General features: G+C 35.6%; 1 protein-coding gene across 3 annotated transcripts in view; it reads right to left on the bottom strand.

Annotated features, from left to right (window-relative positions):
* The window catches only part of LOC138179851 (E3 ubiquitin-protein ligase MIB1-like), a 452965-nt gene that overhangs the window by 86901 nt on the left and 346241 nt on the right, over positions 1 to 19823 (bottom strand). The window contains exon 11 of one of the 3 annotated variants that reach the window (XM_069113032.1): positions 12665 to 12784. The exons of 1 other annotated variant lie outside the window; for it this stretch is intronic. In XM_069113032.1, coding sequence (XP_068969133.1) covers positions 12680 to 12784 — 105 coding nt within the window. In that variant the 3' untranslated portion in view covers positions 12665 to 12679. Of the gene's footprint in view, positions 1 to 12664; positions 12785 to 19823 lie in introns of those variants that run through there. One more of the 3 variants, XM_069113035.1, reaches the window with a different exon arrangement.

The raw sequence follows: 19823 nt of genomic DNA, 5'->3' as shown, positions 1-19823 counted from the left end.
GAATTATTCCATCGCTTGTGCAGTCCACGCGCATTTCCCAATACTTTCGTGTGCTTCGTCGAAAATTGAAAAAGACGCGAAGAAAAGGAGAAGATAAGTAGGTTACGTATAAAGACGATGTACAGTTAACCGCAAAAGTCTATTTATTATATATCTATAAATTTATATATAATTATAATTATATATATATAATTATAAATTTATATATCTATAAATTAGAATTTTTCAATATATTAAGACGCGCATCGTTAAGATATGCAACGTAACTCATTATTTTCACAGATGTACAAAATATAAATTATATTTATAATTATATCGAACTATGATATACGATATTTTATTTCTCTCTTGGGAGAAAGAAAATCTCCTAATGCCTCAATTAATTTAAATGACGTACATGCATGTTTTGTAGGAGTAACCTGATAAGGTGAATGAAATATTTTCCTAAATAAATAAACACTATAACGAATGAAATAGTAATTGTATAAATTAAAACATTTCATCTTCTCTTGTTCTATGATTAAATTTATTTCATTATTCTATTTTCTTATTTTATCAACTCTCTTATATTTTCCACGTTTTCTATCGTACAAATAAGTGTTTAAATGTCAATATAAAAGTATCATTATATTTAGTTCTCCAACACCTTTACAGTTCTCTCAAATATTTCTTTTCGATAACAAGCTGCTCAAGTGAAATAAATAAGGCATAAATAAGCAGAATTTTCCCATCAAAAGTTCTGTATTTTCCTTTCCAATCGATAAAAACGGAAAGATTCTTCGAAAGCATAAGATAATACACGATATCTGCTATGGCACGATACATACACAAAATTTCAACGAAAACACAAACCATTCAACGATAGGATGCCTGTGGAGAAGCATCGGGAGGCAATCGAAATAATTCGCAATCTTTTCGAGCATATAAAGACGTTGCCGGCGAGATGCTCGTCAAGCAGTGCAGAAAATATTTCTACGATAGGATTCAGCATCAGTTCAAGCGGAATTTCCCGTGGCTGGTGATCTCAAGAATTTTCATCCGACTCCAAACTGCCTGAAGAACCCTCTGATGTAACGGAAAATGTGCGACCAAAATGTCTCGTGAATCGTATTTGTTGTGCAATAAAATACTTTGATGCTGATGAACCAGTGGTGGTAAATAAAAATCGCGATTGTGCAAGTATTCTTGGTAAAAACGAATACCAATTCGACGAACAGTCAACTGCTAACGTTAAATTTATAACGAATATTTGATCACCGTATAATTCTTAGATTTCGTGGTATCAGTTGATTGATAATGAAGTTCCGTGAAATTCTTTCGTTAAAATATGAATTTTTCTCTAACGAGGATCGATGTGTTGAAAATTTAGTTTGTCCATAAAGTAAATTATTTTATTAAGAAGGAGACCATTATTGTTTTCTGCGCTAATATTTTTTGTTATAACTTTCTGGTCAAACTTTTAATAACCTCTGTTTGTACGAGCTTTTCCTAGTGAAGCTTATATCTGTCGATCATTCTGTATAATAAAATGCATTTGCCAATCTCGTTTGCCCTGGCAATCTCCATAAAATTCTCCTATTGGAAACAATTAGCGCTTATAATACAATAACAATTAATTAAAACAAACTAAACAACGAGTTAGTAAAAATTACCCAGTCAACGTTTCTTTTTAATAACAAGAGAAATGTCTATACCTTTAGAAAAGTTTGAACAGGAATAGAATTGAATTATTACAATTGTAATAGGGAACACCCAATTGCTATTGAATAATAGTTTCCAGTATACCGTAGGAATTGTTATCTCTGCCGATAAGATTACATTAAAAATACCAAAAATTCAGCAGATATAGAATGTTCTAATACCAGTTCAATTTCACAGAGAAACCCGTTTTTCATTAATCGTTTTCCAATATCATCAACCTTTACGCTTCGCATATCGCGATTCTACGTTACATCATATTGTGCAGGTACATTCTTTTTCATAGGGTTTTATATTTTCACATCGACTGCAGCTTTTGAAAAACTTGCAAATATATCATTTCGCGAAAAAAGAAACGGATAAATTGTCTCTCTATACGTATTTCAAACGTGCGACACTGTTGTTCCTTATCGCATCCACATCTAAAGATATGATAACAATTGGCATCCTTTTAGCTGATTTCATAATTATGAGCTACGATACACAGCGTATAAATTGTTGTCAACACTAATATCAACAACAATATTCGTCTATATAAATGTAGTACTCTATTCTACTTGCGCATCTACTATTTCTTTACACAAATATTACACTTTACTCCGTTTACGTGCTCTCTACCTACAGAAATATTTTAGATACTTGTACAGTTGAAACGTGTCCTTCGCGCATGATTCCAAACGCTTAATAAAGAAAAATATTATTCGGGTCTTATCCATACGACTCGATAGCACTAACCGTACACGATAGCGCGAAATATCTATGGCCAACGATAGATGACAATGGATAAGTACAGGCATCGATACGTTCCGTCGATAGGATATTCGAAATTGCGGCCATGAAATTTTGCGCCGCCCCTTGTATTTTCGAATGCAGAACTGGTTGCCAAAAGTTGCAAGCCAGCCAAACGCGAACGAGCCGATGAAATAGGTGATAACTTGGCAAGTCTCGCTTGCTCGTATGTTTCAATATTTGCCGGCGAGAGAACACGACGATATAAAACCAATGTGGTGACGTAAAATAGACGGAAACTTTATTCGACCCCTGTTCCCGGTGCATCTCTCTCGCGGATACTTGCAGAAGAACGAGTACTACATTGGAGACAAAGCTGCAAAGCACCAAACGATCTATTTTTGACGCTTGACAGCGGCAACTGTGCTTTTCCATCTCGCCGTTAGACCACGAATATATATATGCAAATTTATATTTTTACGAATATGATTAAAAAAGAAAATAGGGATTTGGACGAAAATTTGTTACTATCACTAAACATTATAACGAGTGTTATGGATATTTGATATATTTAACGTGTATTATATGCAGTTTTGCGTCTTCAGATTTCCCACAAATCCGCAGTCTAATCATTGTTACTGTCAGAAAGCTTAGCATAACACTTCGTACTTTGTGCTGGAAGAGAATCGATACTCAACGTGTTTTCTGTTTGCGGAGAATGCATCATATGTCAAGCGTGATGGAAAAGTGCCAGGAAAGGTGAAAAGAACGATTTCCGCGAGTGGCAGTTTTTCCCTTTCTTTATATAAAGCGTCGCTTTTGAAAGAGAGTAGCGTGAATGTGGAGCGTGGACAATACTTTCCGAGAAGCAGCGGATTGATAAATTAAAATAACACAGTACTTCGTATGTAAACTATTGACGCGACTGTTATGCACAAATTTTATCATTGATTATAACGCGTTATATTAGCTCATCCTTTATCAAAAAAATATATCTACCATCCTATCTTCTTCTTCTTCTCCCTTCAATATTTTCTTTTTTCTTTTAACTTGTTCTGCTATGAGAAAATAAAGACTCTTATGCATATCAGATTAATTGATAGACTGAACCATTTAACCACTTGAATACATTTCTACGTACACAATTCTACAATATTCACATACCACAAAACAGATGCATCACTTAAAATCACTCAATAATTAAAACATTATTCTCCAACAGTAATTTATTAACAACTAAAATACTATACACGTACCTTCGCGATGTATCTGTTTTCTATTTATCAAAATTTATTCAAATATTCCCCTGTCTACGCGTTAAAGAGGATGCTAGAAAAAGAAAACAAAAACCTCAAATCTAATTGATTCGCTTGAGACAACGTTTGACCCTTCGACCCAAACCAGGCCCCAAAATGAGCACCACTGGACTCCCGTAGATAAGTCCGCCCTGCTGATCACGGCATCACGCCACCGCACCACCCAGATACTTTAAAGCAACCCCCGGCGAAAGAGTGGCTGGTAGAGGCTCGGTCATAGGGTGTAAGGGAGGGAAAGGGGGACAGGGATGGCACGGAGGCACTAACATTCTGTGTGCTATGGAAGAACGGTAGGGACGAGCCAGCCGCGCGCCACAATTCCATAACGACCTCTCCACCCCTTTACATAGATAATGTCTCCCCCTCGGCCCGCACAGCCCTCCGCCACGCAACTTCTGGCCCGCCAACCACCTCCGGAAAGAATTTCCATATGAACCGTCCCGCTGGCATTCGTTGCTTTTCCCAGTTGCATTTTGCAGCACGTGCCGCTCGCCCCCCATGATGAGAGGAGGAAATGGCTGGCGAACGCGTTTCTCGCGGAAAAATTCACCAACGATTGCCGCTGGCAAACGCTGCTTCGTCTTCCCTGGTTAGTTTACGCGAAATCGCGAAGATACCTCGTGGCGGTCGATGTATAATAAAACGTTGCTTGTAGGATGAATTAACGCGTTCATTACCACGCGAATTTTCTATATTTTGCCGTGCTAGCAGCGATAGATTGGAATACATTACACCAGAACGTTTCATTTGAAAGATATTATTAGATCGCGGATTATTATGCAAATATACGTATATTTTCTAGGCAGATAATTAAAGATAATTAAAGAACATAGAGATTTCTTTCGTCCCCAAATTTTAGAACGGCTACGTTATTTCAGATACTTTTTATACTTCTGTATATTACGTGTATTCTGGACATATTCGCGTTTTCGAATTTTCCATAGTTGTATAGACATTCTCTGATGGCGATACGTACTTAAACGTTCGTTTAATCGCGAAACGAAAGACGAGTAGAACGAAACGCAAATTGAAAAGCCTATGACAGTAAAGAGGTGCTTCTAATAATTACGTTGTATCGTTTGGAAGAAAATGAAAGGTGTTGTTTTCGAACGGGCGAAAATTTATTACTACGAATTTGTTGCACGTGCTGCAAATCCTTTACGTTTCCTTCGAAACATTTGCATTTTTAATACTCGTACTTTTTAAATAATTGTAGAGGCAGATAACTGAAAGCTCGTTATATTTCATAAACTTAATACCTCAGTGGTAAATGAATTAATTGGAAATTTTCCTATGGTACGATCGATACCTACCGAACTTTATATTTTCATCTTTGTATTCATTTCCGCGAATAAAACAAATAAAAATTCGATAATAACAACCAAACGAACGATACCAACTGTTCTTGGAACGAGTGGCGCGAACTGAAGCAATTATATTGGTAGAGTTCAATACCGAGCTTCGGCACAGTTATTCGCAATTCGCTTATTAAATGTAACAGTTTAAAAGGAATAACCTGAATTCAACCAAGCCGGAGGGAAGCTCTCTTTTTCTCGCAAGTAATACCTTTGACTGTTCTTTGCTGCGTTCTTTCCATTCCTTACATACTCAGCTAGTCCGACGGAAAGATTCCTATGTGCACCTTTCATCTTGCATTCGTTGCTTTTTCCAATTGCGCTTGGTCGAGAATTGCGCGATAACTTTGGCAAAAAGGTTGGCAGAAAAGTGGCGAACGCGAACATCTTAATTCCAAGTATGCTTTTCTACTACGTAATTGTTATGCGCTTCTCATTGAAAGAAAAAATTGATCTATATACACGCGGTCGTTTACAAACATGCAGATACTTTGTTGCTTGAATTTATAATGTGAGCAGATAAATGTTACGGTTTTTCTAAGTGTCTATTTCGTTATCTTTTGTGAAAGATACATTAACACGTTACAGAGATATGTAGATTTTCTTGCAAAATTGTTATTATACCGTGAACCAATGATAGCAGACTTATTCTCTAAAAAATTCGTGTATTTATTAACTTTCATTTTATAACATATTTATTCCTTCATGATTTATAAACTCATGTATGATTGCCTCGTTTACGACATGTATGATTGATGGAATTCTAATTGCCTTCGCATGCTATCGTTTATACCTCCCACCGTTGTAATTTCTATCAACAAGTATTCATCACCACGTTCAATATTTACATGGAAACGTTGCAAAATATAATATTATATCGAAACTGAGTGGAAGTACATTTTCGATATTCTAGTCTGCGACTATAAAACGAAGTTCCATGAATGTAACCGTACTGTTCATAAGTAGACTGCAAAGAATACACAGAATTAAAAGGACGAAGTATTTCCTATAATATCTGAGAGATGAGACAAACGTGTGCATATGTAGCGTTTCTTCAATTATATTTACCAGGTCTGTAAGTATGAAACCGGAATTTGCCTATAGATGGCCCTAGCTGATAACGTAGTTATCACTAAACTGCGTCGTTGATGCCAAAAGTCTTTGTTGACATCTCACAAACATTTCCGACTCAGAACAATACAAGTTTCATACAACAGCATAGTTTGTAATAGCGTTGAACATGTCAAATTTTGTGCCTGGAAACTACGATTTGCGGACAGCATTGATTTTCTGTTACCATTTGAAGAAAACTGCTGCAGAATCGCATCGAATGCTTGTCGAAGCTTACGGTGAGCATGCTCTTGGTAAATCACGGTGCTTTGAGTGGTTTAAAAAATTCAGAAGTGGCAATTTTGACGCGAGGAACGAAGAACGTGGAAGACCACCGAAAAAGACCACCGAGCTGTTAAAACCTGGCGAAACCGTTAACACTGAGCGCTACCGACAACAAATGATCGTTTTGAATCAAGCTTTGCGTGAAAAACGACCAGAATATCAAAAAAGGCAACACAAAGGAATTTTGCTTCGTGATAATACACCATCGCATACAGCAAAACCGGTCAAGGAAACGATCGAAGCGTTCAGTTGGGAAATACTTTCGCACGCGGCTTACTCGCCAGACTTGGTTCCGTCCGATTACTATTTATTTGCATCGATGGGACACGCACTTTCTGACCAGCACTTCGCTTCTTACGAAAATGTACGAAAATGGCTCGATGACTGGTTTGCCTCCAAAGAGCGACAGTTCTTTTGGCGTGGCATCCACCAATTTCCAGACAGGTGGGAAAAATGTATAGCTAGCGATGGGCAATACTTCGAATAAAATATTTTTAATCATTTTCATACAATAAACGTGTATTTTCAATACAAAAATTCCGGTTTCATATTTACATACCTGGTATATAAATCTCCATCTGCGCGAACATTTTCAGTTTATGCATAACACGAAATTTATAGCATAATTAGGTATCAGAAGGAAACTGAAACGAAAATTAATATTTCATTTCATTCTCTATTTCTACCTTTTCCTTTCGATTGTAAAAAATAATTATCGACCAGAAAGTTTAGAATAAAACGGAGAGCATAAGTTTAAAGCAGTTGAACGCAATTTGGAAATTCACGATAATAAAATTTCACGGTTTCTTGCTTAACCAACCATTCTCGGTAGGAACATCGCAAAAGCTCGCTTCCGGGAGACGCAGTTTATTGCATATGGCGCGATTCGATTCGCCGAAGTGGCAAATAGCAAGACAATTTCGTCGTTTGATTATACACCGCATTTACTTCAGATAATGCCACGCAGTTAAGTATATTTGTATACCGAATGAACGCGGGCGTTTAAACAAATAGCACACATGATGTAGACGGCGTTGCAGTTATAGCTGCAACAGCTGCGTTTAGCGGCACGGAATTTGCGAATTTTGCGGAAGGATGCGCCCCGGAAAGGCCCCGCCAACCTGCTGGCTAGAAATGGAAGCAACGTACTTTTGTACGTACGAGTTGCGTCTCGAGTGATCGTCTTAATTAACCTACCTCTCTCAGCCGACAACCGCTTAATGCATGCGTAATATGCGTTCCGAACGTTTAACAATATTCTGTTGCGTGAACGCTCGTTCAATAGAAAAGGGAGAACTAGAAAAGATGCTGTTTTGAAAGATGTTGAAATTTCGATTGTGCGGCAAGCTAAGTTAATTTTTTCAGACTTTCTACAGCGAGTACTTTATTAATTAGAGGCTGTTATAAATGAAAGTGAGCCCTTCGTTGGAGATAAGACGAGAATGCATAATGGAATTTTTCTTTGATAGACTCAATTTTCAAAAAAATTGAGTCTGTGTTTGTATAAATTAATAGCGTGTTTATATATATAACGATACGTATAACAATATTTAATACTAAATTAATGCTTTTAGAATAGGACTCTGTTACTCTGCGAGAGAACATTTCTTTTTATATTAGCATTACCGCATTAACGCATTAATATTCGGGATTAGTAGTAGATGATCGAGAAATAAATACATTCGTTATTTAATTAATTAGCGATTTGTGAAAATAGATATTGCGTATTTTTTGGCCATTTCAGCTTTAACGTGGGAGAATTATCTAGCTGCAAATTTTACATTCATACTATGAAAAGGTATTATGCATTAACAAATGAATACATTGAAATGCATAGTACCCCAGGGAAAAATTCAAAGAGTACGGGCAATATGATTTTGTATAAAGCAATATTTAATCAATGTCACGATATCGCGTATTCTTCGGCCACTTCGTGTTTCATACAAAAATATTCTCGGAATTTTTATTTTACCCTGCTAACCACTAAATATTATGTTCTAAAAATGCTACATATTAATATACAAATACACTGTAACGTATAATACCCCGGAGGGAGATTCAAGGAGTATGGACGATCTGGGACAAGACAGCGAGCATAATTTGAACGCCAATAGCACTAATGTCAATTCGTTTATTAGTACAGTCGGATTATAAACGTAAATTTTAATTAGGGCTAAACACGCGTTATATTTTAGTTGCTGGGTTAATTACAGCCGACTGTTAATTGCCGTTATTGTTATACCGTTTGTAATATTACGGGTAAAATATAAAGCGTAACGTGCCACCGCATAATCCAAGAAGATTATACGATGACGTGGTGAAGCGAACGTGGATCAGATGTAAAAGTACGGGCCGATGTTACGCTTATTAGCGATATTGGCTACATTATTGTACGCGGCGGGCAAGTTTAGCAGTGTCATAAATTCGTATTATCCCGCAGTTCAGAAATTATTCGATTATAGGTAACATAATTAGAACGAAATTACGTGGCACATTATAGTCTGTAAAATCGGTATTACTTCGCATCTATTGGTCGAACAATTCACGAAAATAAAATTCCTCAAAAATTTGTTCGATTGTTATTTATTATTTTCTTTGTTACGTTAGATTCTTCTGTAAGTAACGCGGACTATCTGGAAATTTACAGCAACGACGGTCGTCACGTTAAGAGGTTTGTAAAAGGGATATAGAAAGTTTATTAGAGATTAGGAAAACAGTGTATCTCTTATCGATTGTTTATTTTCAGCTAATATATTTAGCGGAAAAATCGCATTGTTTACGGGTTGACTTGATAAAAAGTCGTTAAGAGAAGAGTTTTATAAAAGAGGAGTAGCAGATTTAATGGAAGGATGGTAAACAATTATGAAGATGATGGAAAAGGGATCACGATTAATCACCGATAGGTAACCATCAATTTTCACTTAATATATTTATCGGAAAAATCATGTTATTTATGAGTTGACCTAATAAGATTGATTAAAGTACACGTGGTATCTTTTTTATCTCTTGAAATTTACATATTTTCGCAAAAGGTTCATCCTTACAATTCGTCCCTTTCAGTTTTTCTTTACTTTCATCTAATGTATTTATCAAATGTATGGCGTTACTTATAGGTTGACCCAGTAAAATTAATTAAACCTTATTAGTCGACGTTTGGAAATTCACATTCAGTTGCAGAAGGTTTCTCTTTATAATTAACTCATTGCTACGAATTTTTTAGAAGATCTAATTAATCCTCCCATTATTAAAAGCCATTATACTAGATTTTCTTTTCGTAGAGACGAATGATGATTACAGTAGCCTTTTAGCGAAGTAACGATTGCGTAGAATTGGTAATTACAGTGTGCAACTTAGTTAACATGTTAACTGTAGTTTACAGACGTTGACCAGAAATTTGAAATGCAAAATGGTTAGTTACAACTTGGCATGTAATTTTACTAGGTTTTGTTTCGCTATTCAATACCTACAAATAATTTTTGCTGATAATGATAGCTTTAATGGTAAGATTTCATTGCAATGTTTTAAAAGAGGCTTGTGAATAACATTCAAAGAATAGAGGAATAACAAATATCTGGAAAAGGTGAAAAGAAAAATAAAGAAAAAAAAAAGACAAAATATTTCTACTGCACTTGATATCGTAAAACGAACAGAATTCAATAAATGGAACACAATAAAACAAACAACAAAGTTCGCTTGTAATATAAATTTTATCTCTCAGGACGTAAACGTAGCATCTATTTCATAACTCCAAAAAAATGTTATAAAATAAAGTTTTTCAAAACCTGGCACAAAACAAAGTATTGCTTTAAACAAAAGAAAATGTATTGGTTTAAGCCAGTAATAAGGAGAGTTTTTCTACAGAGAAAAGAAGTATTATGCCTTTGTATAACATAAAAACTAACTGAACAATGCAAATCTACTAGACTTTAGAAATAATCACGATTTCCAACTTAATATAAAAACACGATGTATTACATTCTACACGCACTTGTTGTTAATATGCGTAATCTGTTGTTTCAATTTTAAGTTAAACACCTTAAAACATTATAGATCCTGTCTCTATTAAAATGCTAAAAATTCGAGTATCGTAGTCGAATTGGAAACTCAATCGTCTCCGAATCAAGAATTTAAACAATTTCAACTCTACCAGGCAACGCATCTCATCCGAGACCATTCTACCATCATATTTACCAACATATCAAAACTCAATCGCCAAACTTCTTACTAACGTTATCGTGAGGAAATTTTATTCAAATCAATGAACCGTACATCTTCTAAACTTCCTCTGTTTGCATAGCCCAGATCCTTAAGTCCGTGTATACACAAGAAACGCGCAGATGGTATGTCCCGAATACCAGTTCAAAGTGAACGAGACTTACTCGTTTCATCGAGCGACCAAGTTGCCGTGGATGGAGTTCCTGCGGGACGTGCAATAAACAAAGCAGGCTAAATCGTCGGTCGGAGCTGATAAAATAGCGCGCGGGCCGGTCAACGAGATCGGCTTCTAATCTCTGGCCCGGCGGGACCGAGTTACTGATAATTGCAGCAGGGAACTCGCGAAACGGACGATAAATCACGGTCGCTGTAAAATATAGGAAACGATCACTGGTATCGAAGGCCCGTAGCCGGAGGCCGATAAGGCGAGCGATAAATCAGCCAGGATGCACCTGCCGATCGAAACGGATCGCGCGCAATTCTGGCCTGGACTAGCCTCCGAAGGTAACCTCTCTTTTAAAAAACAGAAACTGTATTTGGCTGGACAGTGACACGTTTATCTGAGCCAACCGCCGTGCACGACGTATTTGTTAGAGAATGGACGTTCCTCAAGTATTAATACGATTAGTGACACAAGTATCGACGATTGTTAATAAATCCTTGAGACGCGGATATCGTAAATTGTCGATGCAATCGATTCCATCGAGTTACAGTGGTGTTTAGGAGTATGTTCCTTACAAAATGTTTCATAGCACGTAGAACTATGATGTGTATGCATTTATAGGAAATACGCCGGTGTAAATATAGTAGTACATAGTGTTCAAAAGTATACTTGTTTATTTTTGGCATGTTTTAATTACCAACCTATAGTCACGTCACGCCAACGTCATAGACTATCGGCAAACAAAAGCAAAGTAAAGAAGCAAATAGATAATTAATTAATATAATAATTAACCAAAATAATAATAATTAATAATAGTAATAATTAACCAAATGACTTTGTCGGGCTGCATTTTCCGAACATTTAACTCGTTAACAGAGAAAATTTCGTAGGCTAAGCACCCAGTTTTAATCATGTACTTTACGTACATCTGTCCCGATAGGAATAATGCAATCGGTGGACTATAATTAAAACTTTCACGACATCATCAATTTGGCGAATTTAAAACACCGGTTGTTCCGTACAGTAAAACGTCTCTCGTCACATTCGATCCCCATAAACCGTCAAACGAGTGCAACTAAATGAAACTTGTGTTCTGTTTGCTTTGAACAGTATATGCATATATTACGCTTTTAATGAAATTCTTCAAATGATAGTTTTATTTATTGCCCTAGAGACAATCGTGTTGGTAATTCGATATAACGATATAAATCAGTCGATATAAATCATCCAACATGTTTCTTTCTTCCTTTCTTTTTTTTTTTTTTTTTCTTGCTTTCGTTTTATAACGCGTCTGCTTCTTAGAACTAAAGGAAAGTAATTACGTGAGAATTTATGAGAGTTTACTGACATAAAGTGTGGCTATTGTTAGAAGTTTGGTGTAATGACTTTTGCTAATTGCAATGTTTTTGTAAATAACACAAACTACAAAGAGAATTTCTCCTTAATAGGTCTTTTACGTGACACTTTTGGTCTTTGTAAGAGCGCAGAATTTAAAGAGTTTGAACAATTTCAATGAATATTAATATAGTAAAATTTGTACTACATTCATACGTATAGACATAAAAGTTAAATAAAAATTTCAATGGAAAATTTTAAAAGGAATCTTACGAAAATTGGTTAATTATCAAAAGAATGAAACTTTAGAAAATAGATTCGAATACGATCGATTGAAATAAGTATTAGAAAGTAGATGTTTATCGAGAAAGAAGCCAATTAAGTTTAAAATGTATTTAGAATGTCAATTTAAGATGTAATTATTTTTTTTTTTTTGTTTTTTTTTTGTTACGACTAGTAAAGTCCTACTGAACTCAGTAACAATGTTGAGAACTCAATTGAATATTAAAATGACTTACCACATTCGAATTGTAGCAATTATGCTTGGAATTTAGTCTACCTTTGTACGAATGTCTTACCTGAAACAAGAAGAACAAATTTTTGTACATATCGCTAATTTAAATTAAAAAAAAAAATACAACATGTAATTGTGTAAAATTACAATCGTAATGTATAGTATAGTAATATAACATATATTAGCGCTTGGAATTATTTGAATAGCAGTCACTGAATATATATATCACCAATTTTATTACAGAGTAACAAGACCAATTGTTTCATGATATGGTTAATACAAGTTTCATGATGTGGTTATTGCAAATTGATTTTAATTGTATCTATGATAATATTAAATTAATAGAGTAACAGTTATCGATTTTTCAATTTGTTCGAATAATTACGTATACTGTACAATATATATATATATATCGTTCTATTATGCATATAACATTCCTATTTATTATTACGTACGAAGTAATTTTCATCTGAAATTAATGTTTCTCAAATAATAATTTTGTTGAACAATTATACGTAATTGGAGTATATGAACTCCAGCAGGCAGTTTATTATACTTATAAATATAATTGTGCTTTAACTAAAGGACTTTAAAATCCTATTAAAAATAATGCTTTCCAATTTTCGTTGTCTTTCGTACAATAAGCTTTATATAATTCGAATGAAAATATCTTTTAAGTCGATCATTCAGAACAATTTCACAGATATCTCTCTCTTATTGCTAGTCCTACTACATGCAAAAATGTTGACGAATTTGAAAACTCGACAAAAGAAAGAAAAACGTTACGAATCACAATGTTCGTCGTCCTGAATCAATTATCTTCCCACTAACGCAATTTGTCGTATCAGTGAAATTAATTAGGACGTTAATGAATGCCAAATGAACGAAACGTACGGTAGTTCAGTTTCACAAATTTCAGACAATTTTATTCAAGACTCCTAGCGTTGAAGGATTAAGTGAACTTGCCTTAACAAATCTATCAAGTACATAATTTCATTTATTGCTGTAGAGATAATCGCGTTGGTAAGTTGAGATGAAGAATTTTCAATTACAGAAGATTCCATTAAGACCAGAAGAGAAGAATGATTCCATTGGAAGCGCGAGATACCATGATGTATCCATCTTAAAAAATTGTCTGAAATACTTTATCACTGTCGAAGAATCACCGATCGTCAGACTTGGCGTTAAAGGAACGTCGTTGTCAGACGCGCTGCAGCAAGTGACGACTTTCATCGCGCGAGGTTTCCGGAACACGCTCGAGACCCGTGCTCCCAATTCGCAATCACGAATCGCCTATTAACGGGCTGACACTCGCAGAAGAGACGCGTCACCGCAGATGGATTCCTTGTCTCTCGCCATTATCATTATACACGCGCAATTTACCACGGGGGTTCACTTCCTCCCGCGTTTCTAGCACCGCCTCGTAACACTTCTAAGGTGTGTTCACGAGTTCACAGCTCGTTAACCCGGTCTGTTGTGGAAATTCTGCATGAACCGGTAACTCGACAATGTCGTTCGGCCAACTTCCAGCCATGAACGGTCTCTAATCTCCTACTGCTGCAGAATCGATCTTTGCAAATGCCGCTTAATGACCTAACCAGATCTTTCTTTTATAATTCAATGGATGATTAAAAGTATAATAGATGCTTGTAAAACGCGGTGCTCGTATAACGCGATCAGAAAATTACTACCGCGTCCTTAAAAAAACGCGATTGGGAAATTGCTGCATAAAAAAAGTTCTATAAATAATACAGTGGAAAACAAAAATAAGAGAACAGGTGGATGTAGGTAGTATAACGTTTAATTAACTATTGTTTATTAATAGGACATTTAATCGAACTAGTGTACATTTGTTGTGATACATCGAGCATTATTTATTGTCGATTATTTAGATAGATTATTTAATGAATAATTGGAATTAATATTTGCATTCCTGCGCAAGCAAGCCGTATTTAATGAAACTTCATCGACGGTTCTATTTCCATTATCTGTATTCTTATTTTTGTCCTCGACTGTATTTCATCGATCGAAACATTAACCAAAGTTAATTTCGTTAAAAGTGCGATTAACGACGAAAAGTTTCATTTCATTTCTATACCAACTTAATGAAGTATCGAACGTTAATTAGTAATACGATTTCGGACCAAAAAATAAGAAACGACTATAAATGTTCATGATGGTAATTGCAGAAACCTTTTTTTAGAATTAGCACGGTACAAATATACGACGAATAAAGGCAAACGGTGTATCTCCATGAAAAAGTAATTCTTCGTCGCAAAACTAATAATGGCAAAGAATTAAAAGAGGCAAAAACGAAGTTAAACAAGTTTGAAGAAAGTGGAACAGGTACAGAAACGGCGCAAATTGAGAGTACATTTGCGACGAAGTGCATCAACGTAATAAATGATTCCTGTGTTCTTTTCTCTCTTCTATTTTCTTCGGTCTGCCCGCTGGAGGCGGTGACATTTTTTGCTTGGGATTTTTCACGAAAGAACACATGCCTGATATTCAGAGTGCATCCGTCACTGTCAAAGATCTATTCGAAAACGACGAGAAGAATAAGAAACGGCGCTCGGTAAATATACCCAAGTTGCGTCTCTAACGACATGAAAATCGAGACCCTTTCGTTTCATTTCAAGAGAAACGTCCTTCTTGTACAAATTACTTGTTTACGATCAATATTTGAGACGTCTAAAATTGAGCGTCTGAAACTCGCTACCTCCGGCTCCCGTTCGAAACTTACTGATTACTCTTCCTTTCTTCCTTCTTTGTTGGCAGATCTTTTCTAAAAATAGTCGTAATTCAATATAAACCTCTCAACTTTGCTTTCTAAACTTTCAAATTTAATTTCTTCGAATTATTATCCTCTCTGCTGATTAATTTAATCAAAAGGAAAGTGATGGATATTACATAAATAGAATTACCTAAGAACGGTTAATTAAGGGTTCAAATTGCATCAGAAAGTCGGAGAATAATTTTACCGAAGGCAAACACTACCTCATCCAGTGATATTTAATGATATGAATATATATAATATATATATATATATATATATATATATATATATATATATATATATATATATTGATATTTGGAAACTAGCGAGAGCCAATTGTTGCAACGATGCACAAAAGCAAAATCTATGAATTAAGGAAAACCTAATATCTATTATAAGCGATATGCTTAGTATATTTTTATAGAATCGACAAATAATACATTTTAATTATCTGTTTAAAAATTGATCAACGACGTATCATTAAAATTTTGTTAAAATACCGGTTTTTATAAATATGTTTTAGACGTTGCTACTTGATCTAATTACGATAGTTCCTCTATAAGTTTAGAAGAATCTATTTTTCTACCTGATCTGTATCTTAAAAAACTGGGATAAAGAAACTTTTCTGCCTTGTTTCGTTACGAATTTAGTTGAAAATTTATTTCATAAATTGTCTGACTCTTGCGTCAGCCTCATTTGTCAGTATTTCACTGCGTATTTGTCCGTTTCGTGAAAATCAATTTCATCGTATTAATAATAAATACAGAATGTAATTATTATTTATCAAAGCGTAACGTTTGCTTGTCGATTAAGCGATTATGCATAAACAAGCATCTTGCAAGAAAAATATCAGACACAAGCAATCTAATGGATAATTCTCAGTGCGGTGTTACTAGCTGCCTCGAAGCGTTTAATATAAACTTTATTAATATATCCTAGGAAATTCAAATTCGAATTTACATAGAAACTTTCCGTGCAACATCTAAACAATCCCGCGGAAAAGCGGGCTCTCGTTTGCCACAGAATTCCTTGGGAAACGGAAGTTCCGCAGTCGTAGCTGCTCCACATAGATAACTGCAACTGCATCTTGCATACCAGAGTACTTCCCATTTTATACTCGTTTTACTACTTCGTTATTAATGTTTATTATTCTACGTTGATAAGTTTCAAGACCACCTAGTGTACGGTACATGACTTACACAATTACGAGTGAATTTTATCTAAGTAGAATCTTCATTCAAACTAGCAATCTCATGCAAATATTGATGCAAAGTAGCTTATTTACCTTAGGAAAATGCATAAACTTTGCCCACAGGTGTATACACGCCTATGTATTAGGTGTATACATGTATGTGGATACATTGTAGAAGTAAAAATTACGAAAAAATTGAGCGAGATGAATATATATCCTTTCGTGTGATAAAAATCTTGCAATATACATATATACGTTGGAAAGGAAAAAAGTTGCATTGAAACTACAAGATGATATACAAGATATATGAAGTATTCCAACAATCAATTATCTATTATATTAATAATCCTCCATGCTTAACAAGATTATCTTCAACACAACTATTCGTGGTATACTAATTATTTGACTAACAATAAGTGCATGTATATTTGTAGTAAAATGTACATTTTTAAACTAGTGTAGGATCTTTACTACATGTAGTTTATTTATAATAAATGGATTAAACAGATGTTGATTAAACAGGGAACGATGGTTGTTTAACGTGAACTAATCGCAATATTATAATTAAGACAACTAGATAATTAATTTGCAACTCTCGTCACCACGGATTCAGCTCTCTCTCTCTCGACAATGCTAGCAACACTATCTCGACAACGCAATTCGCACTCTCTGATTTCTCAACTCGCAATGAATGTTAATTCGTTTATGTCCCTTAGTAACCCCTTGTCTTTTGTTTTAGCCTCGTGTCTCTTGTCTTAGCCACACCACGCACGTGTTTCGCAACCTCTTGTTTATAATTCACCCCCCCCCCAGACCCCTCATCCACGATACTACACTAGCTTATATTTTATTTTATTTCAGCATAATACTAGTCAAATTTCGAAAAGGTTCGTATGACACGTATAACATATTCATAAAATTTTCCTATATGGTAAATGTTCAAATACTTCGACGAATCATCATACGTCCATAGTATGAGCATTGATATAAAGATTTATAGTATTATTATACGACATTATTATTATTACGCTATATAAATCTGACCAGAAACCTTTATAAAATAATTTCACATTTATCCGTCAAATGAGTTGCGACTTGCGAAACGTTAAATAATTCCGAACGATTCTTCGCACTTGCATCCCTCCATCAAGAAAATATCATCGCGAACAATTAATTCGTCACTTTAGCCAGAAATAATTTGATTAAGCACGCTATTAAATCAATATAACGGAGCTTGGTTGGCGTTTAACGGGCTCGCAGAAAACTTCGCCATTTCGTAATCCCAACAATCGTTCGGAATTAATAAGTACAAACTTCGTTGGCCTATAAATCAAATCTCGGCTCGAAAACGATAGATGGGAAAACGGTCGGAAACGCTTCAAATATTTAAACGTCAATTCAAGCTCATTACCAATTTCCTATTCATCGGGTTCATGCTCTCGATCGTACTCGGCTCGCCAGTCAACGTTCCGCTGGCTGGTTCCGCGCTACTTCGCGCGCACTTTCATCGCCGCCTCTCAAAAGGATACGCGAACTTCGCGAATTTACAGTTCGTTAACTCGCCCCATTGCCAGAATTGCAGCATCTCCCGCGAGCTGAATTTCAGAATTCGTAATTCATCCCTTTCTATCTCTCGTTCCTTTCTCGTCCATCCATCGTCTCTGCTTCATACTATCGTGACACCGATTCGGTGTAAACGCGAGAGAAACGCGAGATATCCTGCCTCTTCGAAATAATTATTTCATGTCGTAATCAGCGTGTTTCCAAGCGATCCTTGATACTTTTCGATGAATTTTTCTCGTAAAACGAGAAGCTCGTGATAAATTTCTCTCGTGCACGTCCCATTTGTTCCGTGTTTATTGGATATCAAATCTTTCGCTTAGTTTTATATATTTTCCACTCGAATCGTTCGCTCTCTCTTTTATCGACCTTTTTATTCGTTGTTTTCGTCCGTATTATTAATGTTAGGAATTTTAACTTTTGCACGAGTTAGATCACTCCGATAGTATGTTGTTGTATCTATTGCTGTACTATACAGAGAGTCGTGAAATCTGTAGGAAATATTTATAGAATTGAGAGAAGTTTGTGTAGAAAAATATTGAGTCTCGAGTATACCTATTTACACTCTGGAAACAACAATCTCGAAATTCGTCTAATTTATAAGACACGTACATTTACAAATATAATGACTTTAAAAGATCTAAGCAAATATCCTGATTTCCTTATGCTTAAACGTCTTTCCACCAGAACTTACGTTCCATTTTCACAGTATCAAATTTTTGTAATTATATGAAAGTACCATACATTCAACGATACTAAATTTAATATACTTGCTCGAATATAAATAATCTATCCTATGTACAATAAAAAGATTAACCAGATTATACAACGTTTTTATGCCATGTTTTTCCTGTAATTCCCTCGAATCTTACAAACACGTGCTTGCTGTCATTCCTTCCCAAACTTATCCGCGTTTAATAAAAATATGTTCGATTTTCGATTATTTGTTTCGTTCCAAACGTATACGCTAAAATGTGACCAAACTCGTGTCTCTTAATTTCATTTCGTTCAACTCTTTACAAAGTTTGACAGCTTAAAACAACGGTATAAAAAATTCGTCCAAGAAACGAGAGCTGTTTGATTTCTCGAACGAGCAAAGAGACACAACCCCACTGTTAATAAATATATAGAAGCGTCTTTTATTTTACTAAACAAGGGATGAACCGCGTGGACGCCGCAACACCTTCGATCCTCACGAAGCTAAGTACATAACCGGATACTTCTACGACACGAACACTACAACAGGTTCACGAGTTCGCAGCTCGTTAAATTTCGCGTCGCAACGAGCGATGAGCTTGAGAAGGGGTGGATGGTTCGCTTATGCCATTGTGGCAAGTTCGTGCCATAACTCGTGCCTGCCGCGGCAAGCCAAGACATTTTAATTATCTTTCGAGCACGTCTCCCCTGTGATGTTGGATGCTCGAGCTCCTTACGCCTCCAGCCTCGGCCAGTTTTTCTCCGAGTACCGGTTCCCCGGCGATCGTTACGCGACCGGCCAGGATTTACGGACGCTAGGCGCTCCACTTTAGCGAAATGAAACGATATTCTTCGCCAGCTCACGGTCGGCCTCGCGGC

The sequence above is a fragment of the Bombus flavifrons genome, chromosome 5, assembly GCF_040668555.2.
Source record: "Bombus flavifrons isolate JBK064 chromosome 5, iyBomFlav1_principal, whole genome shotgun sequence".
Lineage (NCBI taxonomy): Eukaryota > Metazoa > Arthropoda > Insecta > Hymenoptera > Apidae > Bombus > Bombus flavifrons.
This window is presented reverse-complemented; position numbering and strand designations above follow the sequence as displayed.